This window comes from Takifugu rubripes, chromosome 1 (assembly GCF_901000725.2).
Source record: "Takifugu rubripes chromosome 1, fTakRub1.2, whole genome shotgun sequence".
NCBI classification, from domain to species: Eukaryota; Metazoa; Chordata; class Actinopteri; order Tetraodontiformes; family Tetraodontidae; genus Takifugu; species Takifugu rubripes.
This window is the reverse complement of record NC_042285.1, coordinates 10002024-10024607: the sequence shown is the minus strand read 5'-3', so window position 1 is coordinate 10024607 and position 22584 is coordinate 10002024. Positions and strand designations below refer to the sequence as shown.

The 22584-nt window shown below is 47.7% G+C and overlaps 2 protein-coding genes and 1 long non-coding RNA gene across 11 annotated transcripts; 1 reads left to right on the top strand and 2 right to left on the bottom strand.

The window, feature by feature from the left end:
- Window positions 1-85: 85 nt before the first annotated feature.
- Window positions 86-16918, bottom strand: tnrc6ba (trinucleotide repeat containing adaptor 6Ba). Of its 8 annotated transcripts, none has more exons than XM_029833782.1 (22): window positions 16685-16918; window positions 14778-14867; window positions 13925-13946; window positions 13350-13778; window positions 10294-13260; window positions 8372-8533; window positions 8096-8292; window positions 7626-7700; window positions 7296-7478; window positions 6975-7094; window positions 6675-6800; window positions 5480-5650; window positions 5150-5266; window positions 4864-5068; window positions 4617-4769; window positions 4313-4459; window positions 4081-4224; window positions 3868-3960; window positions 3378-3581; window positions 3112-3179; window positions 2801-2940; window positions 86-2440 (listed from the first exon to the last, which is right to left on the bottom strand). In XM_029833782.1, exons 2-22 carry the CDS (start codon window positions 14832-14834, stop codon window positions 1909-1911), a joined length of 6312 nt encoding a protein of 2103 aa, XP_029689642.1. In that variant the 5' UTR covers window positions 14835-14867; window positions 16685-16918; the 3' UTR covers window positions 86-1908. The 8 variants fall into 8 exon arrangements, with proteins under 8 accessions (XP_029689642.1, XP_029689629.1, XP_029689660.1 ...); XM_029833769.1 differs by lacking the exon at window positions 16685-16918 and adding an exon at window positions 16487-16625; XM_029833800.1 differs by lacking the exon at window positions 16685-16918 and adding an exon at window positions 16487-16625 and having other exon boundaries at window positions 5150-5242.
- Window positions 15963-18973, top strand: LOC105416569 (probable endonuclease 4). The gene is made up of 9 exons (XM_011604835.2): window positions 15963-15981; window positions 16564-16622; window positions 16951-17097; window positions 17169-17378; window positions 17491-17673; window positions 18045-18176; window positions 18328-18432; window positions 18535-18664; window positions 18758-18973. The coding sequence occupies exons 3-9, from the start codon at window positions 16962-16964 to the stop codon at window positions 18816-18818; spliced, it is 957 nt and encodes a 318-aa protein (XP_011603137.1). The 5' UTR covers window positions 15963-15981; window positions 16564-16622; window positions 16951-16961; the 3' UTR covers window positions 18819-18973.
- A 169-nt stretch (window positions 18974-19142) lies between these two features.
- Window positions 19143-21489, bottom strand: LOC115249165 (uncharacterized). 2 transcript variants are annotated; one of them, XR_003887868.1, is made up of 3 exons: window positions 21235-21489; window positions 20054-20144; window positions 19143-19872 (listed from the first exon to the last, which is right to left on the bottom strand). It is a non-coding gene; the product is annotated as an uncharacterized lncRNA (long non-coding RNA). The 2 variants fall into 2 exon arrangements; XR_003887870.1 differs by lacking the exon at window positions 21235-21489 and adding an exon at window positions 21019-21090.
- Between the last annotated feature and the right edge of the window lie 1095 nt (window positions 21490-22584).

Here is a 22584-nt window from a genome sequence, read left to right as displayed (position 1 = left end):
GTCGGGGGCCTCTGTGTCCCCCCCCCAGGATGGGTTGTGCAACCAGGCGAACTGAGAGGAACACCAAAGAAGACAGGAAACGCCGCACGCTTCAATTCAACCTTTATTATCTTGTTCTTTATCGCTTTAAATTAGGTTCCTCTCGTTTTCGTAACATCTGAAATAATGAAAACATCCTGAACAGGAGTGATAATAAAGACTGACTTAACTTAAACTGATACATAATAACAAAACAAAAACGTGGTAAAATATAGCGGGTAATGTCTTTAACGTGTCTGTAAAACACTGTTCCAGCTCAGCATGGTAATGGTAGGATTTGGCATCTTAACAGAAATGCCTTCAATTGGCTGCTTCGTTTTAAAACCAAAACTTTTCTTATTGCATTTGGCAAAAAACACATAGCTGCTAAAAAAAAGAAAAAAAAAACCAAAAACAAACTTAAGAGACATATGCAATAGTGCCAATGTTTTTGAACTCTTTAGATATCACAATTTCCAAACAATCAAGCACGCAAAGGTTTCATACACATTTCTGTCAAAAGCAAGCTGTCAGATCGACACCCGCCGGCTCCTGTGACTGAAGCCAACGCGTGTTCCAAAGTAAGCGCACACATGAAGATAAACACTCACGCAATTCATGAATCTCTCATGGACAGGAAACATTCAACATCGTGGAAAGGACAGCCACTCCTGATATCATTATTATCTTCATCACGTCCTCCGTTCGGTCATACTGTCATTTCTCCTTTCATGCACGCACAGGCAGGCAGGAGAGCACCTTTTACAGCGAGTAAATAAGTGATCATAGTCATCTTTAACGTCATGACAATATATAATAACCAACTTGATTTCTCGAGTAAGAAAAAATACAATAGCGAGGTCAGTGTTTGAAGGGCAATGAAGGACATCTCTGGATTTCCACAAAGTTTCACACTCTCAGTTTCACTCTTGTAAAACAGAAACAACCAATGTACATCAACAAGGAGTTACAATTTTGCTTGTCAAATATAAGAGCGGTGTGGAAACGATGAGGAGGTGTGATGCTGCTGACATGGCGGACAGGTGGTCCACTGGGTGTTAGCCAAGGCCACTGCTGTTGAGAAATCGAGTCCTTGTAAAGTCTGTGTAGTTGTGTTGTAGCTTTCTTTCAAAACGTGGAGGGATCTGTGGTGGTTGTGTCAACAACAAACCAAGAGGCATATATAGTGCAAGTTTGGCTAATGTTGTTTTGATTTGCTTAGATTACCCTGGGTCCTATGGGATGGCAAATTTCCACCAAGGTAGAGGTGTTGGTACCAACTTCTAAACACTCTCCTTTTCCAAACCTCGGAAGTCGCCGATGGCGTTTGACTCAGTAGTGTGACGCTGTCCAAAATTTTCCTACAAAGTCGAGATCCTTCGCCACTCTCAAGCTTCCGAACATGAGAACGCAGAAGTACACCGGCCGGGTTTGTGAGGGCTCAGTCTGCAAGTCTGAATTTTTGAGATTTGACTATTAAATAGACGCACAAAAGAAAAAGAAACGTGGCACACTAAAAACACCAATAGCTAAACTTGTCGACACTCTGGCTGAGCCTGCCTACGGTGCACGCCTGAGTTATTGGGTCTCTGAACGCAGATGGTGGGACACGGAGTAAAAAGACAGAGCTATCCAGTTGAGTCCTAAGAGTCCGATGTTTTTCACTTTTTCCTGTGATTCAAGTTTCACCGTTGTCTTCATTTTAAGCATTGATGTGTGAAAACAATGACTGCATTTACTGCACGTAGCCTGTGGGGCATGATGTTGAGAGTTTGCATGACGGGTGACCAGTGTAGCATTAAAGTGTGTCATCTCTATTTGTATATACGGCGAGTATGACACGTGTGTTTAAACTTGGGTGTAAAATGAGTACAAGTGACAGCTGGACCCTCAGATGGAGTCCGCACCCCCACCTAATAGGTCTCCTGGCAGCAGCGAGGCTGGGCTGCCCATCTGGTGACGATCTTCAAGTGCCTGGGACGCCCAGAGGCTGCTGCTGGGGTACCCCGCGCCGCTCATCCCACCCATGCCACCCCACAAACCCTGCCTTCCGGCCTCCAAGCCTCCTGCTCCGCCCACCCCGGTTCCGTTGCTCCACTGTGCAAAGATGCCCAGCCCAGGACCCTGAGTGATGGACTGGTCCGAGGTGCTACCTGTGCTCTCTAGGCTCTGCCATCCAGAGCTTGAATGCCCAGCTCCTCCAGCTGTGGAACCACCTTCGACCCCTCCTCCCCCATTGCTGCCTCCTGTTCCACCTCCATTACCATTAGCTCCCACTGCAGATGCTGCAGGCCCAGAGCTTGCCGAGCCCGCTGTGCTTCCACCGCTTCCTGCCGCTCCTGCCTGGGAGTGTGCAATGTAGCGAGCAACGTCCTCTTCGCTCACAAACTCTGCCAAGATGGTGGTGTTGCCCAGAACACACCTGGTAAATCGAAAAGATTTGCCATTATGTTCTTGGTTTAAATCCCGGTACATGTAAAACTCAGTAGATACCAGCTACTTTTGCCTCCACCCATACTAACATAAAAAAAACCAAAAAACAAAAGCATTTTGTAGTTTCACAAGTCATCCTATGCCAGGAATTTCTCATTTAGAGCCAGAAACTTCCTGCTATCTCTTTTGGGTAACTGGCAGAAACAATACCACAAGTATGGCATAGTGTGTAAAATGGCTAATAAACCCTCTCTGACTATCATATCTAACAATGAGCAGCATTTAGGTCAAACTTGGTTGTCTGGGGGGCAAAGTCTACCAAAGGAAGGGTGTTCTAAAGAGATCTTACATGTGCAATGCACTCTGGGCCTTTGCTGCCTCTTGTTTGGAATTATAGCGAATTAAGGCGGTGCCCTGGGTCAGACCGAGATGGAAGGTCAGCAGAGGTCCGTGCTGCATGCAGATGGTCCTCAGGGTGGAGCCATCGATCTGCAGATGAATCAGAGGACACACGGTCATGGCTATGATTCAGTGGAGCTATTGAGTGTATGTAGGACATGAATTAGGAGAGGTGAGAGTACAGGACACGACACCGGCAGAACACGTTTCTAGGAATGGCATCTAAAAGGGTAATAAATATTGAAAGATGTCTGTTATTACCTGTGGTGTTAGGTTACTCAGCACCAACCAGCAGCTTTCCTGAGCACTGCCGTCACTCCATGTTGAAACTGTGCACAAGAAAAAAGTCTGGTTCTGTGTTCCCAAACCCAAAATGCTGTTTCTGTTTCTGTTCTGATCCACCTGAGCCCCCCCCCCCCTCTTCCTTGAGTACCTTCATTTACTGAATGATTGAGTGTGGTTAACTTGGGGGGAAAAAAGGACATTGTTCAAATCCGGACAACATGAAAAGTCTAATGAGTCTTTACCGGTGGTGCTCGAGCCACTTCCCCATCCACGACCAGCAAACCGAGGGCCTCCTCCCGACCACGGAGAAGGTGATGGCTGTTTCTGATTGCCTAATCCAGGAGGTGGACGGGAAAGCTGGTTCTGGCTGCTGCCACGGCTGGCTTTCCAGGACTTGTGTCCAGTGGGCTCAGGGGGCCAGCTGGTCTTTAGATCTGCGTACTTTGCTAAAGGGAGACGGAGATCAGTCTAGCTGGGATGCACAACGTAATTCCACTACTACCAATGTTATTACAAAGAAGACTAATTCAGTTGCTTTTATAAATTTCAACCCTAGTTTAAGTAAATATGTGTATTACCTTCATTTTTTAATGCATGTTTTTAGTGGCTTGCTTTAGTGAATAATAATTTTAAGCACTTTGCATTACAAAATGCAAACACAGGACAGGTAATGAGATGGATTCAGAGGTAAAGCACATAAACACGAGAGGGGGAGGGTTACAGTTACGTTACCTGAGTTGTGTGCATTGTTGAGGGGACTGTCTGAGGCACTGTAGGGCCAGGCACCAGGTGAAGGCAGCAAGGTGTTGAGGGGAGGGGTAGAATCTGCAACCAAATTCACCATCAAATTGTTTTTCAAAATAAAAAAGACAAAATGTGAAACACAGATAGATGCAACTGAAATGACAAAGACAAACAAACCACTATTATATGATAACTACTCACCAGAATTATCTCTTAATAACTGGTGCTCACTATCATTGAGGTTCGGGGACACTGCATTTCCCATCATGCTCCCTGGGGTCATGTAGGGGTCAGATTCAGGATCGATGCGGTCGACTCCCTTCCACGGTACACCGGGCTGGAACTCTGAGTAAGAAAACAAAATCCATTGACAAAATCTCTAACCGCAATTTGTAAGAATATTATCAGATCCTAAACGACATTTGGTACTAACCAGGAGGCCAGCTGGGTGTACTGGGAAGCTTGGTACCCATTTTGTTACCAGGAGTCCGATGCCAGCTGTCACTCAGCCCCTCTCCCACCATCATGTCATACTGAGAGTATGACGAGCCCCCTGGTATCTTCACAGGGGTGACAGGACCTTGAAGGGTGAAGACAATCAGTTTTGAGCAGCAGATGGGTTCACTTATCACCTTTTTACTGTGATTTTACGCTAAATCCTATTGACACTCTGCTCAAATATGCTGTCTTTCCTTGATGGACTGAACACAATTTTCCAAGGGAAAAAGGCAACCAACCATTTTTATGGAATGCATTGTCAGGTGAGGCAGTGTCAGGAGATGTTTGTCCCTCCATCATCCACTTAAAGCGGGATTGCTGATTGCCTAGATCCTTCGGACCCATGGATCCTCCCAGGTCTAGACCAGGAAGGCTGACTCCAGATCCAAACCCTGCTTGTACGAAGGTTATGGAAAGCAAACATTTGGAGATGAGAGCAGCATCTTTGTAGAAAATGAAAACTCAGTGTAGGAAACAAGCGCCAACCAGAGTAGGGTCCAAGGTTCTTCTGGTGCATGTCAGCTATAGACCCTGTCAGGCCTGGATGGAGCAGAGTATCAGCGCCGGGCAGTTTAGGACCTCCTCCACCAACCCCGCCGTGGTGGGAGGGGGAAAGTTTGGAGCTGCCACCTAAAACCCCAGCCTGCGGCTGCTGCCTTTGTTGCTGTAGCAAAGCCATGATCCTGGCCAGCTGCAGAGATAGGTTTTAAAAAGTGATGAGCCTCAAGCAGAAACAACCCAGGAGAAGAAACATCTTGCGTTGCCAGTGTACCTGCTGGGGGTCAGCTTGCTGCCGCACATTTGGCATGAACTTCCTCTGATTCTGCAGAATCTGCTGCTGCTGTGGTGGTTGCTGCTGCTGCTGCTGTTGGAGGAGAAGCTGACAAGCCTGACCAGAACACAGAGACCACGATGCAAGGCAAAGAGAGGGCAGATAAAGATAACTGTCGTAAAGAAACCAATGTGGAAATGTAATAATATTTAAAAGCTTGGTTAAACATAATAAAACACCACCGTTGCTAACGTTTGCACCCAAAGGTATGACTGGGAAAAATACGTCCATCAACATTTATGAGCATCCTGAAAAGCATTTTTTTCTTACCAGCTGAAACTGTATGTGAGGTGGGTAGATGCTGCTGAGCATCGCAATATGCTGGGGGGAGAGCTGTGGAGGAAACACACCCGCTCCCAACCCCGCCACCCCTCCCACACTGCCAACACCACCCATGCTCCCACTGGGAGGGGGCATCTGCTTCAGCATGGAGCCTGGCACCTGGAAACAGACACAGTGGGAGGGAGGCACACCTGTTACCACAAAAATGCTTCAGTGCTGTATCCACATTAGCTTACATCACTACGGGTTCTTTTAGAGAGGCACTGATTTGTTTTCACGCTCTTCTAAACTGGTGTCAACAAGCCATTTGGACACAATGACTGAAAGAAATTGATTAAATTCCTGGGAAGGACAGATGGTTTCACCTTTTAGACTTAACAACTAAGCAAGTAAACAACACCTGAAGAGGGATTTTGTAGACTCTGGGGACCACGGTAACTAGGAGAGAGCGAGCTTCTACCCAGAAGGCTATGCTGCACCAAACAACACATGGTAATATATTAACTGTTCACACCATCTGTGCTGAAAATGAAAGGGTTGACATACATGTATAACAAATGTGAAACAGCATGCACCCCAGAGAGATGGAAGACAGCAAAGCAACAATGTAGAGAGGATCCAAAGCCAACTTTATTACACGTTAACCCACACACTTCCTGTGTCAACACATGTATGTGGAATTATGAAAGCATGTAACGTGTTAACTGCATGAAGCCCAAGAAAAGATTTAAAATCAGCATGTCAAATAATTATATTTTGTGTAGTCCTCTAGATTACCAGTGATAAGAAAATAACAAAAGTAAATGTTTGCAGAAGTTACCACCACTGATTTGCTGCAGCACAGCAGCATATAAACTTTTGTTATGTTGTGTGATTATGGCTTACAGTCCCTTACTAAAACTATTTTTGCTAGTTTAACCCAAAGACTTTGCCTCAGATGTTGCACATGCAAAGTCCATGTAAGGCCTGGAGCAAAAAAAAAAAATAAATTTAGAAACTGAAAATACCTGTATTGGGCTCCATTCATAAACAAAGATGTAAACACTTAATAGCCCTAATCTAATCTGATTTTTGTTCTTTTTGTAGTATGTTGGTAGATAAAACAATAAGATTATACTCATCCAGGTCAATAATAAAGAGTGTTTTGAGATCATAATGGGGGTGACCATCCTATTCTTAGTACCTGATGAGACAGGAACTGATGAGGCACTTGCGCTCGTATGCCTTGGGAGTGGTTTAAGGGCGAGACACCTGGCTGATGTCTTGACTGAGCCATCCCTCCACCACTGCCAAATATACTGTGACCACTCTATGATGAAATGCAGAAGAAGAAGAAGAAGATGTAATAATAGTGGAAACACACACACAAAGAAAAAGAATGCAGACGGGGGAAGAAACTTTAGGGATTTGATTATTTTAAAGAGAAAGCACATTAACCTCATGTAAATGAACATTAGGACAGAAACAAAAGGAGCTATCTTACTTGTCTAAAGGGAATAGTGTGGTTGAAGAGGGAATGGGGCTTGTAGACAGTGGGTGGTGAGTACAGAGAGCAAGGACCCTCCTCTCCAAGGCACCAATCCTGATTGGTCAAAGGAAAGGACTGTCACAGGGACAAGCCAATGGGAGACCAAATTCAGTGGTGATGAAGAGGGGGTGGGACAGGTAGACAAGGAGAAATTGGGCAAACCAAGGTGATGAAGGAGAGCCACAAGAGGATATAAAGAAGAGTGAGAAAGAACAAAATGTCATCTAGATATGACACAGACAAGAAAGACAAAGAGCGATATGGGTGAGGCATCACCTTGTCATAGTAAGAGCCACTTTCTCCAGACGGCGCCTCTTTGGAGACAGCAGGTCGATAAGACATGGCTCCTCCTCTTCCTCCCTTTCTTATGTCTCCACTATAATCGCTAAGCCCCATGCTTCTTTTCTCTGCATCCATCTTCTTCTCCAAGTCAAAATTTGGGCCACTTGGATCGTCATTCTGTACAAAACAGGAGGGCAGATTTTACTGTCTGTTTTCAGACCCAACTTTGGTTTATTTTGGCTTCCGTTTACCCACACAATTGATATATATTTTAAACTGGTTTGCCACAAAAACACTGGAAAGTTAGGACATTTTCAACCTTACCAGAAGCCCCATGTTGGAGAATTGTCTGTTGATGGGACTCATCCAGGAGTCTCCTCCTCCAGCCTTTAGTGGCCCCTGACAGACAAATATACACTTGCAGAATAAATAAGTTATGAAAGAGGATTTAAGACACAGATTAGAGTTTTAACCCCTCGATATAAAATAGATTTATTTTCTACTTGCATAACTACTAATTACCAAATTACTAACTTCACCTTGACACAATCCAAAACAAATGAAAATCTTTTTATTTTACATGTTTCCAGAGGTGATCACATGTTGGTTTTAGAGAACCTGTTTAGATAGTAGCAATATCCATTTTTCAACATGTGCCTCATCATCAGTTAACAATATATACTGTAAAGTGTCATCTAGGAGGGTGAAAACCCAGCTTAGACATTAACAGAACCGCAGTAATTCAGTCAACGTTGTGTGAATAAACACTATTTTAAATGCCCAGAATTTGTCACCTTGTTGCCCGACTTCTTCCCAGCATGGCTCTGATTCCACCCGCCATTGCTTCCCTGTCCCCATGATGAACCGCTTCCCTGGGAGCCTGTGCTGTTCCACATTCCGCCTCCTTCTTCATCATCCTCCCAGCTTGAGTGACGAGAGGCAGCCACAGAGCCCTCTTTGTCTCCCCAACCATCTTGCATAGACTTTGAACCTGAGACAAAGAGGAATTCTTATCCACTTCATACTGATGTTACCCTATGAGTGCATAAAGTTTTCTTAGATTCACCAACCAGATTTGACAGAATTGAGAGAAGGGTTTCCCCAGCCTGTTGTTTTTTCCCCGGGATCATCGGGGTCACCCCAACCAGAGGTATCATTTGGCTTTCCCCAAGCTGCAGTGCCGTTGTCTACTGTAGGACTAGTCGGAGAAGTACCGCCCCAACCCGATGGACCTGGAGACATATGGACACAACTGTAGGGGTAAAATCCTTCTAGGCGCATTTACAAAAAGGTGCTTTTAGTTGTTGACTAAAGCTAAAGATAAGAATAGGTGCTAGTTTCATACAGTATACATTCGGAAAACAAATTTGCCCCCAATGGATTCGCTGCCGTGTTCCGGGTTATTGTTCTGCTGCAGACTCCGAGTGTGTGTTAGCTTGAGTTCCCAAACTGATGGCCAGATATTCTCCCTCAGGGTTTTGTGGAATCCATCTAGATATTGAGCTGGCCACGTCCTGATTTGGAGGCATTTTGGTTTATCTAAACGAGAACAGGACCTACTAAGAATGTAAACTACAAATGAAATACAATGGCAACTGGCCCGTTTCCCTCCTGAATTAGATGAGAAGAAGCCAACGGTCGTTGCTGAGAGCAGTGAACAATCCTTAAACTCTGAAAGGGAAAGCGTTTATAGCCAAGGTTCAATGCCAAAACACCTGAGCAGACTTCTGAAGCAAAAATGGAACTGCAGCGACTTAGATGCCACACCTCTAAATCTTAATAAGATATTTTTAATAAGAGTTCTGCTAGAAAAGAAATTAGCCTTTTCATTTTTTTCACCTTACAACTCAATGAACTGAGGCAAATGTGAGCAATAGTTAATCAAGCTGTTGTTCTGCATCTTTTGTGATCCACTAATGTGGCCCAACGATGAGGACATTATCAGACAGGATCCACTCAAGTTACGTCTCCATTCAACAGGTCACAAGAGTGAGCATCTCATCTTTCACATAGCTACCTAGAGTAGGGCAGCCTTGCTTTCATGAAATGAATCACTGTTTCTGCGTCTGCTTCATGACCTGAACCATTTGTGTCTGACAAATTTTCCAAATATAAAACAAACAGGAAGAGAGCAAACACTTTTCCACTTTTTGTAGATGAGAAATGCCCAAATCCAAAAGCGATTCTCGAACTTTTAAACTTGTGACTTTGAGATGACACTTCACAGTAAGGCTGCACAAAAAAAATCGTTCAAAAAATCCCAGACTTGAAGCACACATGCATATGATTCTGAAGCCTCTTATATGACCCGCTGGGTCACAAACTCTGGTCCCATTTTTCTCCCAGATTTTCTTCAAGCACCCAAAACACAGCACTGCTGCTGCCTCCTCCCCCAATCAATGTCTTTACTCGACAAACTGAGTAGCAAGGTGATACGTTATGTTAAAATCTGGATGTCTCGCAGGTCCGATATAGCGCGATGTGGAAAATCCTTGTAGTTCTACCGTGATCTAGGGCTCTCGTGACTCCGGGTCCTCTGGGTGCTGCAACCAATCAGAGTGGAGCAGAGGAAAGTCTGTGGTGTGGAGGGTAAATGGAGGGGGGGGGGGTCGTGGCAACTGCACCACCCACCCACACAAACTGAACTCGTGCCCAAAAAAGGTTCGGCGGTGTGGAAGTGTTGTGGATTTAAGCTAGGAGATGATGAACAGTATGAGGTGCATTGCAAAGGTTGTTTACATCATTTATACGGGGCTATTTGACCAATGATCTGAGGACATCTCAGCGTTTGACACTTGAATGGCCACTTGAACGCGTCTCACATCAGTACGATAAAGAAAATGGTGCCAAAGAATTTTAAACAATGCTAAATGAGTTTCCAATTCACAAATACTTTCCTATAAAGAGATAATGAAGCGCTCGGTTTAACTGACTCAACATTAGCTGCTGTTAATCTGGCAAGAAAAGCTAAAGGGTGAATAATGGGACTGACCTGTAGATGATGTTTTTCCAGGTCCGTGTACAGTGCTGAAGTCTCTGTTACCTCCAAGTCCAACAGCTTGTCTGCTAGTCTGCTGCTGCATTGAAGGTCCCTGCTGCTGCTGCTGCTGCTGCTGTGGTGGCTGCTGCTGCTGCTGCTGCTGCTTGGCCTGTCCCTGTCCATGCGGCTGCTGGCCAGCAGGGGCACTGTTCTTATCCCACAGGTTGACGGGCTTGTAGTTGTAATGCGTTGGGTCTCCCCATGCTGATGTTCCATCATCGATCTCATTCTTCCTACTTAAAGACTGTGGTGAAGGTTCCTCCCAGCCACTGGGTTCAGATCCACTTCCACCTCCTCCGGGGCCACCAGGAATGGGACCAGAGGTCCAACCTGAGCTTGGGTTCTGACTCTGGGCTTGAGGGATGGGTTTCCTTCCCCCGCCACCTTTCATCGCCCCTTGGTCCAACGCTTGCTGTCGCTGTGGATGCTGATTGCAGGGCTGTGATTGTTGCTGTTGCAGTGGCGCCTGTGGACCTGTGACGGACCCTGACAGACTGTTTGGCATTTGGTGCATTTTGTTCCCTCCACTCCAATTTTGTTGGGGTTTCGACCCTATGCCACCTATAACATTCATTCCTACTCCTCCAGCCCCGCCACCCCCTGTGCTGCCTGCTCCCCACGTTCTCCTGGGAGCCTCGTCATCCCAGTCTACCCAACCACCCATGCCTGAATCCCCACCTGAGTTTCCTACGACTTTTTTCTCATCCTCACCTCCTCCACTATGGGATTTTGACTGCTGCTCTTCCCACTCTCTTCTTGCCCCAACCTTATGAACAGATCCCCACCCACTCCCTCCGACATTCCCTCCCACGTCTTTCCACCCACCCGTCCCTTTCTCTGGCTGATTTCCACCCCAGCGTCCTCCAAGTGTTTCGTCTTGTTGCCCGAGGTCCCCCCATCCGCCACTATTTCCTCTACTAGTCTCTCCCCATTCCTCTTTTCCCCATCCCTTAGCTTCTTGGCCATCCCCACCCCCAATGCCTCCTCCACCCCAGCCTGTAGACTTCCCCTGCTGGTTGTGTCCTGGTATTACGCCTAAGCCCATACCAGATCCCGCTGTCGCCAACGGCCCGGATTGCGAAACGCCGAGATTTCTGATGTTTGGGCCTGACGATGGTGGGGCCCGTCCAGACAGGGAGGCCCCACTACTGCTACTGTTGCTGCTGCTTTCCCAGCCCTCTCCAGAGGAACCTGCTGGTGGAACCAGTGACGAACTGGATCCAGGACCAAAGGAATCAGTAATCTGGGTTTTAGGTCCACCAGAATACTGAGATGAACCACCAACACAAGACGGGTGTTTTGCTGTAGCTGCTGATGATCCACCTTTAATTTGTCCTCCGTGGTCCTCCATTTCCCAGGACGTGTTTTGTCTGATCTGCGTTTGGCCCCAGCCTGTGTTGGACAGGACGCGTGGGTCCAGATCAGACCGATTGAGCAATTTCTGTAAGGCAGCCTCAGCATTGGGCGCTGGGCGACGAGTACGACCTTGAGTGCTGTTAGGCCCACTCCCATTTCTGGAATTCCCACCACTGGACGAAGATCCCCCCTGTGCTCCCGGTCCCTCTCCTTCGCCGCTCCATTCCCCGGTCTCACCCTCACCCTTCTGATTGTCCCAAGCGCTGGTCATGGTGGTGGCGGTGGAGGAAGTGGAAGAGGTAGCAGGAGCGTTGCCAGCTGTGCTGCCCCCACTACTGCTGCTGTTACTGCTGCTGGCACCGCCCACTCTCTCACATCCCGGATTAACGCCACACGCACCAGTGGAGTTCCCACCCCAATCTCCACCAGGAGCTCCTCGTTCCCCTCCAACTGCCGACGACCCCCACCCTCCCTGAGATTCTCCAGAGGTCTGACTACTGTTCCCCCCAGTTCCAGCACTGCCCCAAACGTTAGCCCCACTTGTTGAACTTGGGAAGCCCCAACCCGAGGTTCCGTTATCGCCTTCAGCAGCTCTTAATGTGCCCCCGCCCTCCCATCCATCAGTCTTTGAGGCACCCGTTTTGGAGTTAGCTGCAGGGTAAGAAGGTTGTCCTCTCCAAGAGGAGGCAACGTTGTGGTCTCCCGCGCTCATCTCACCGCCCCCCACACTACGGTCCGTCCCTCCAACACCGTCCCCCCCTGCGATTTTTGGTCCCGCTGAGTCACTGTCCCACTTCCCTCCTCCCGTTTCTCTGTCTCTTGATTGCATTTGGTGAAGTTGGCGCTGATGGGTGCTTGATTGATTCACAGATAAAGGTGGGTGCCCCCCCAGCATCCCGATGGTTCCGCCTCCTAGCCCTTGGCCCAGGGGAACAGAAGCGTTGGCAGATACGGCCCCTCCAGGGCCCTGGTGGTGGAAGGAAGATGGTCCTTCTGCAGCAACGGGCCCATCTTGCTGCACCAGAGCCGGCCAGGCGGAAGGATTGGCATTTGGATTGAAATTGGCACCTGGAATCGCGCTGCTGACATCGGTGGGACCACTGGCGTCATGGCTCCCTGGCAGAGCAGAAGCTTTGGAAAGTGATGAGGGTTGTTGGAGCAGAGGCCCACCTGCAGCTACCGCGTTCCCGCCACCGAGGTGGCCCTGGGAAGCGGCCCCCCCCCACGCCGCCCCGTTCGACGACTGGATACATTCATTGGGCGCTGAGAACGAGGAAGTGGGTGAGGATTGGTTGCCAGAGGCACTGATGCTGTTGGCGGGCTTCCCGTTGTTACTGCTGCCCCCTCCTAATCCAGGAAACGCCGCTCCCGCCCCGTCGCTGCCAGCGATGCTGGGCCACTCCTCCAGGTCGTTGCCGTCAACAATCACCTTCTCCCTGCCCTGAGAGGAGGTCTGGCTGCCAGAGCTCACCCCCCACATGGAATTTGCATAATTAGAAGTAGTAGAAGAAGCAGCAGCTGATGATGAGGTGAGGGCCGTCGAGGAGGAAGCTGCAACCGAGTCTGCAATGAGAACAAGACCAAACCGGATCCGTTACTTCCGATGGAAACGACGCCTCCGCGTTCCAATCTAAAGGAATAGTAACAATTACCACAAGTAGCAGCCATGTTTGCATTGGAACCATCCCCTCCCCCCCCTCCCAGCAGCATAGAGGACAGTGGCGGCTGACCCCTCTTCAGTAGCACTTTATGGTCCTGCTGGCAGCGGAACCGTGGCGGCACTTCTCTCGGCATGTAGCGCGGTTGCTGCTGAGGAGTCTGGGCGCCGCTGGTCGCGCTGCCGTTTCCAGCAGGGCTGGGGCCGCTAGCGGAAGGGGAGGAAATAGCGTTGGAACAGGGTTGTCCGTTGGCCCCCGCAAGGCGCTTGGCATTGTTGCCTCCTTGTGGTGGTGCGGCGGCACTGCCAGGGCCCAATGTGGCTAGAGATGGGGATGCAGAGGGGGTGGGTCCAGGGCTGTGGGAGGCAGAGCTAATCTGAGGGGCAGAAGGCTGGGCAGATGCCGGCTTGGTCAACTCTGGCACTGCAGGGGCAGAAAGGTAAAACAGAACCCAGCGTCACCAATGTAGCTGATGTTAAAACAGGAGGTGGGAAAAGAAGCTAAAGTTCTGCCGCTACGCTGCATTTCAGGTCCATAGCGTGACCACTGTTAGCCGAACACCCGCTTACCTTTGTTTTTTTGTTCTGTGACCTAGAGAGACAGAAAGAAACAATGGTGGATCAGTTGTGTTAGGCGGAGAAAAGGCATTTTAATTAAATATGGACATTTTGAACTGAGACGTTTCATCCGCACAAATGTCGGCCCCTGAGCCTCGACCGAGGCGTCGCTGGCTTAGATCTGAATTAAAGCCGGATTCATTCATTCATGTCCGCATTTACTGGCAAATCAACCAAATCAAATGCTAGAAGCATTTATGCTACTCAGGGGGCCAAAGGCACCACGGCGTCGTGCCGCGAGGTTCGTCAGGCTTCTGGTCTGGATCCTGCTCGTTTTCGTGACCCTATTTTTGCTCAGTGAAATCTCCCTCGTGCTCATTTCTAACACTGATGTTTCCAGTCGTTCCGCTATGAGGGGAAGTGATCGTTGGGATTCGATGTTGGAAGCCAAGGGATGGCTGCCTGGTGTGCAACAACAAGGAAGTGACTTACAAGAAAGCCAAACTCCCCTCAGGTGAGACCAAAGGGGAGATTTAAAGGTGGCTTGTCAAGAGTTTAACAGACCAGAAGACCATAAATCATGAACCCTCATGGGAGAGATGGATCGTTGAATATTCCTGAACACACTCAGAAACCCTCAACAAAGCCCAGCGATCACCTGAACTCTTACTTCTTTGCTCAACGCTCGCAAATTGACCCCCCCACGACGCTCTGATGCATCGTGTAGAGCTTAGCTCTGGTCTTTATTGCCAAGGTGGAAGTGAGCGAACCCAAATTCCTACTAAACATTTACAACATGGATCCCACAGCTTGGGAGCGACTGCAGGAGCACAAGCGGCGCACGCGTCACTGTGAACACGCTCACCTTCTGAGAGGTTTCCCTTTTCCTTTTGTCATCCTTCTTCCTTTTCTTGTCTTCCATGAACTACTGTTCCTGTCCAGAGACTCTTTTCTTCTAGAAAAAAAAAGGACGACAAGAATTGTGGTCATGCACGCAAATGTAAAAGCAAACTACTTCTGATTAAAACAATCAAAGACCTTTTTTGATAGTAGTAGCCCTAGACTATCTATTTATCTATCATACACACGTAAAATGCATTGATACGTCAGCAGATTTTATAATGTACTCATTTACCCACATCTGCAGGTTACCTCTTAATATACTGTGTATCTGAGTCAATAGGGTGGGAGCACCTTTGCCAATTGTCTAAATAAACAGTAATTGTGCACTGTGATATTTGATACATGTTTAAATATTACAATAATGCTAAGCTACCAGCAGATCATTCAACTCTTATACCATCATAGGAAAGGGAAAGCAGATTGGAGCAAGTTAGCAGTTTATGAGGCTCTTGATTTGTGTGTCCATGGTAACCAGAGATAAGAAACATCCTGGACAGGTAATTTAACAGGTTTGATACAAGCAATGCAGATAAAAAACAGGAAAAACAATCCTCAACCACGATGACTGCAGAACAAACACGGAAAATCTCCATCCCAGAGAAATAAAGCCATCTGCATTTCAAAAGGAACGTGCAGGGCGTTTAAACTGGAAATAGTTGGACTTCAGAGAGGTTATTGCATTTGCAACTGCTTCAATTAAGCATCCAGGTTTGAAATGCTAATAATTAACAATGTGCAAAGATCATCACCATCTTACATAACGGCTATGCAGCAGGTGAACGTCACCCCGGAAAGGTGCTGGTCTCTAACACATAAGAACACATTGGATCAACTTGGATCAGCCGTGTCTGTGTGAGCTGGTTTCGTTTCTAAACCATCCTGACCCCCCCCCCCCCCCGAAGGCTGCAGCCACAGACGGTGGAACTCACGCCCTTCCCAAAACATTCACAACCCCGCACAGGAAGGCCACAACATTATTATACCTTTACAAACTGCCAGATGTGCAGAACGACCCGAACACCTGCCGTTCGAAGCAACCATGAAAAATAAGGGTAATCGTACCTGCGGATCCCTTCACCGCCGATCCAGGCTCATCCGCATATGAACGCTAGCTAAGCTGCTAAGCTAGCTATCTAGTGCTTAAATGGAAATGACATCTCGAGCAGGCAAGACATATTAAAGTTGTGGAAACTACTCCAGAATGGTGTTAATGACCGAACCACGTTCTACGCTTTAGAAAAACGACGAGTTTAAACGTGTCGCCGTTCGCTACATTAACAGGAGCGGTGTCTGCCTTTACCATCACTCGTAAAATACGCAGACACCCATCGGCACTAATGAATAAGTTAACGTGAACAATACGAGCCAGGCGTCAGCGAGCACAACTAGGACAAACTCTCTGTTTTCTGTCAAGTGTTTAGCAGAAAACACAGGACTTACATCGGATTCCCACAGCAGCTAAAGCACAAGAACTAATAGTGTTACGCTACCGCTAATGCTATCTAACCACGGCTAACTAGCGAAGGCTTCATAAATGCAGACACTGGCTGCAAGTAACAAGTACACACGTGTTAGTTCGCTCTGTAACCCAACCAACATGGCATATTAATTGTGACGCATTTACACGAACGTCCACAAGGGATATTAGCTCTGGCAATACTTTGTACTCACCTCAGGAATCACATATGAAGAAGAGCTAACGTGCTAGCTAGCTTAGCTAAAGTGCTTCAGTGCGATTTTTTTTTTAGCTCTCTGAGGCATTCGTCGAGGCTACAAGAACAGCGGCAACGCCTGCGCGGAAAGTCAAGTAAGTGGCAAACGGGAGAAATACACGCGTAACAAGCTATCGGTTTGTAAATAAGTACTAACGTTGTAATAGTGTAAACGCTTGTGTGCAGAAGAATTTAAATTTCAAAGCGCTGCGGTGTCAGTCGGTTGACGGGCGGCCATTTTGCTGCTCAGCGTGAAGCGTCTCCACCGCCAGCGAGCTGTGGCAGCAGCCGGGAAGCACCCTGACTGGCTGCCTCCTACCGGGAGGGATGCATTAAGACGCATTTGACCTTAGACAACTGGTGACAGGCAAACTCAGCACAGAGAAACACGTGGTCAACTTAAATATCCGGCATATCCCGCAGGTGATTAAAACATGGCTCCGAAAACCAGAGGAGCCAGGAAAAGGGAAGAAGGAGAGGACGCCGGAGGGAAGGAGGCTGGGAAGAGGGGAGGCAAGAAGACGCAACGGAGGGGGAAGAAGTACATCGGGGCTCATGTGAGCATCCAAGGTAAAGTTTTTGGCCACTTCGGGAGGTTTTCTGGAGCAGAATTCACCCAGAATTGCGCGCTTGTGCTGCAGGGGGGATCTGGAAAGCTGTGGAGTCCTGTGTAGAGATGGGGGGCAACTGCTTCGCCCTGTTTCTGGGCTCCCAGCGCTCATGGAAGAGACCTGCTCTGGACCAGAAGGCTGCAGCCAGGTTTCAGGAGCAGTGCTCCTTACATGAGATGGATCCAGCTCACATCGTGCCTCACGGCTCCTACCTGATGAACTGTGGTTCTCCTAAACCAGGTTTGTGGCTCTGGCTTTAGCTTTTTTTTAAGCACCGATTCATCAGTTTTCCATCATTTGGTGCTCATTTCCTTGATTCTGCAACCATAACCAACCTTGTTCTCCCCCCCAGACGTGTTTGAGAAGAGTCAGGCCCTGCTGGTGGATGAAATGAGCCGCTGCAGCCTCCTGGGCCTCACGCTCTACAACTTCCACCCTGGTTCCTCCTTGGGCTTGATCACCGCTGAGCAGTGTGTGAAAAACATAGCACGAGCCATCAACCACGCTCACCAGCAGGTGCCTGCTGTGGTCACAGGTACCGCGAGAGGACGCAACTCACCAGTAGCTTTATTTGGTGTAAAACATCACACGTGCGTCACGCGTGCTCGGTTCTGTAAGCACAAAGACGTCATTTGGGACCACTGATGCTTTTCACCTTTATCCACATCATAATCTTCAGGATCTCCACCTGGTGGTGCACAGATTTCTAATCGCTCCTGGAACAAACAGCATCATCTCAAACAAACGCACACGTCTGACTGTGGAGCTGCACAGCAGCCCGGAGCGGCTCGCTTTTCACGCCACGCCGCCGCTGTCCTTTCACATGCGTCAAATGCTGATTCTGCCGCGCGGTTTTGTCATGACTGGTGTGTCGGAGTGATGGTGGCTTCTCCCCCCTGAACCCAGTGTTGGAGAACATGAGCGGTCAGGGCAGCACGGTGGGGGGCAGGTTCTCTGAGCTGAGGAGCATCATCGATAAAGTGAGGGACCAGAGCAGAGTGGGAGTGTGTCTGGATACCTGCCATGCCTTCGCTGCAGGTGAGCGACGGTCTTTTTACCCCCCCCAGCCCATTAAAGCCCCTTTTATCAATGTTTGCCCTCTAACGGCTGAAGAGAATTGATCCCTTGTGGTGGTAAAGGAACTGTTTGCGAACCTCCACCGTAACAACTGATTGATGCGGATTTTTAGGATATGACCTGGCTGCAGAGGGGGGGGTGAAAGCCATGCTTGATGAGTTTGACCAGGACGTGGGGCTCCGCTACCTCAGAGCCATCCATCTCAACGACTCCAAAGGTACGTCCACGACCTCCACTGGCCTCTACAGAGACCGCCGGGGTGTGTTCGTTCGGTCACAAGCTTTCACTCACTCTCCCTGCTCCAACTCACGTTTTGTAGGAAAATTGGGCTGCAATCTCGATCGCCACGAAGATATCGGGAAGGGCTGCATTGGAATCTCGGCCTTCCGGGACATTGTAAATGAGCCAAGACTGGACAACATCCCTCTGATACTGGAGACTCCTGGACGGTGAGGAAAAGAGTCGCTGATGTTTGTTCTGCCTTGGTTTTGTTGCCTTTCAAATTTGTCTTCTTGGTGACTGGTGTTCTTTTTCTCCCACAGGCCAGGATTCGAGTATGAAGAGCAGATTAAACTCCTCTATTCACTCTGCAAGAAGCCGTAAAAATGGCCTCTTTATGAAATACCACTGTTACACCTTCAGTTCACTGGTTTGTTGAATGCATTTCACCAAAAAGGTGCCATCTGAGCAATTCTAATATTTTTTTATGTGTTATTTGCCCTTTGACCTTCTCAATAAATACTGTTCGTTGCAACAAACACAAAGGTGTCAACTCGATAACGCACCGCTAGGGGGCAGCCGCGACGCACGAATCAAACCCGAATCTGATTTTAAACCCCGAGTCGCAGAGTAATAAAAAGTATCTCAGAAATTTTGCAAACGCAATTTTTAACGTAATAATACTGATTTTTACATCCATTACGTTTATTACATTTACCTTTGAACTTGCTTTATTTGTACAAAAGACAAAATTAATGCTATTTTTGGCTAATTTTAACAGATAACAGATACAAACTTTATTGTTTTCACAAACGGAAGAAAAAAGCATGTAAACCAGAGCGGAGCCACGCCATCACCCATGTCCCGGATGATCTTGAGCCACACTCATCGCGTGCATTTTTTAAATAATCACTCCGTTTTTAATATCTTGGAGTGTTTTTCTGACGCTGTGACCTTGTGGTTCTTGCTATTGTTTACACACAACAGTGGTAAAATTAAAATTTCAGCCCCCCCCCCCCCCAACCGCTGGACCTGTGGATTACAGTAGTAAAGCGTAAAATAAGAACAGGCCCAGACAGTGTGTTGTTAGCAGAGACAGGAAGTAGAGGTGCTTGGCCCAAGAATGCCTCTTCCCCTCAGGTCCCGCCCACAGGAAATGCCTGTCCAGTCTGTTGGAGACTGCGCTGGTGAAAAGAGAAGCGTCTGGTGCGAGGAGTTTGGTCTGCGATGGAGGAAGAGGATGGATGGAGTTTGAATAATGAGCACGGCCGATCCTGGTACTTGAGTGCTCTACGGTTTAGATAAGCAGATCTCTGGTGGGTTTCAGAGGTGTTCTGGTGATCGAGTTGGGTCAGGGGTGATAACCCAGAGAGGCTGAAGACTAAACAACGAGCAGACATTCCTCAATTTGAAGTGAATCACTTGCTGGCTGTAGCATCTGGGGAAGGGGAACAGATGAAAATCAGCAAAATCTCGTTCCATTCTCGAAAAAACCAGCGGCGGACCAGCACCGTTTTAGGAGCCTGTTCTCCTTTCAACCGTCATCATATAAGGAGCTGAATATTTTCCACTACATTTAAAAATCATCGATCTAATTATACACAATTGTAAATACTTACAGATATCTTTGGTCTGGCTATTTCGGAGTCTCGGGTGCAGCCAGACGGCGATCTCTCCGTGCAAAGCCTCGGTTTCCATCAGCGATAGCTGCTGTGGGAAACAGACATAAGCATCAATCCTGCCTGCCAACATAAAGTTGGAAAAAACCTCCAAGTGTAAAAAAAGAAGCAATTGTTCCTGAGTTTGGCCTCTGCTCTGCGAAAGGGCAAAACATTAAAATAGAATGCATTTCTCTTTGGGCTCCTCAAAGCTCTAAAGCTGTTGACTTCATCAGGTTCCACATGTTGTTTGCAGAAGGACAGATGGCCTCATCATTTTGCAGCAATGAATCGGCACATTTTCTCTGCATTAAACGATTTTAAAGGGAACTCCAGATCATCAGCATATGGATTTATTCATCTCAATAAAAGCAATTTTTCCCCCCCACCAGTCCTCATGCACAGGCTATAATTGCACTGTTGCTGTCCCTTTATGAACCCTGTTCGAGCCTCATTTTAGACCAGCTGATATGCGAGGCCCTGGCACTGAGCTGCTCCGCTGGGATGCACAGTTCACAGTTCCCATCTACCCTGACTGGGTCATAAAAACACCTCTTTGTAGCAGAGCAGTTCAGAAGAGCTTTTGTTTAGCTCTTAATAATAAATCCTTTGGATATTTCCGATATGTTGTGAGGACACCGCTGCTTCATATTGTCCGGATTTGATGAGGCCGACTCTCTGATTTACCCCTCATCCCCGGCAGCTAAGTGCGCCTGTCGCCTGCAGGAATCGGGAGATTTTAGAGTGAAGCGTTTGACTTGACACAGATGGAAGATTCATTTTTAGATGAAACCACTAAAGACAGCTGCCGAGGCAAGAAAGGCGTCCTTCTGCGAAAGAGAGACTGAAAGAGAAACTGCATGCGTGGCTCCTCTCTTCAAATATGGCTTTTGTTGCCTGCTGAGCCAAATTTTATCCCTCCTTACCCACAGTCTGAATCCTGCTTCCCAGAGGAGATGCCACACGCTCACACACACAAAAGCCCTCTGCACTGCTACACAAGCTCCTACAAGCCCCAAAACACACACACACACACACACATAAGAAATAGGAGCTGGAGGGCAGGGTGGAGCGCGTCCTGCTTCCTCAGCAAATCTTTGATTCTGACACCACAGAAGGAGCACAGAGGCATCATAACTTACCTTAAAACTACAGCCCTTCACTTCCCATTGTGGAAAAACACGGCATTCGCATGTGGCGTGTGTTTAAGTGGACTCCTGCGTGGTTGCAGCGCGTGGGCACTGGTGCAAACAGAAAGTTTGTTTTTTGGCAAAATGAGGATATGGGCTGGGAAAGCGCCAAACTACTGAAAAGAAAATGCGAAGTGTCCTGCAACAGAGGTCAAGGACATATAAGACTGCTTTATATAAGGAGGCCGCTGTGGCTCTTTCTCTCATTCCTTCCATTAGTCCTTTTCCTCTCTGTACTCGCTCATGTTAAGGAATGTTACCCACTGGTGGCTGGGCACCCAGCCACAGCAAGACCGGAGAGGAGAAGCACAAAGAGGAGGAAAAAGAGAGCTTTGGAGGGATGAACAGAGATTTTTTACTGCTGAAGTAACTTGTACCTCCTATTAAAACACACGCAGAAATAAACCAGGACAGATGACTCCCGGAGACCATTTGGAATGGTAGAATGAAGCACTCAGTAGGGCACATACCAGCTCCTGCTGCATGCAAAACTGTCTAGTTGTTGGGCTATTAAACACACACAGAGCTCGCCCTTCAATGACTACAGTTGTGATGCTGTTGGTGTCAAAGCCACAGAGGCGCGGCTGCAGCTTCAGTGTCATTTTGCTCATTTTCTCACCACTCTCACCCTATTATCTTTAGCTAACCATGGTTTCACTCAGCACAAACACCAACACAATTAACGTTGGGCGATAATAAATGCAAAGTAAACCCTGTTCACACTCATGCTGCCGTTGCTATGTGCACTATTGAGGTACCTTTGGGCAAAACTTGCTGAGAACTAATTACTGTGAGTCAGGGAAGACAAACCTGACAGCACCACCCTGCCCAGACGCCACAGACCTCTGAAAACACTTGTACAGCATCAACAATGTTTGCTCTGCAGGTTCGTGCTCATGCTTCAGAGAAAGAGGCTGTCGTGTGTGTGTGTGTGTGTGTGTGTGTGCGTGTGTGTGCGTGTGTGTGTGTGTGTGTGTGTGTGTGTGTGTGTGTGTGTGTGTGTGTGTGTGTGTGTGTGTGAATGAAACCAGCAGACATGGGTAGTCTTTCAGGTCAATCATCCATATACAAAGAGCACAAAGGTCAGACACTGACATTCCTCACACACCTCTCCCTCTCTCTCGCTCTTTTTCACCGTCATACACACATGCAAATACACACAAATGTCCCCCTCATCTCTATGGAAGGGGTTCTGAACCCAGACATGTAATGGATTACCTGAATAAACTCAGTTTAGGTAGGCACAGCTGTTGCCACGCCTTCCTAGCATAGAGAATGAATACTCTGTCTTTCAGACACACA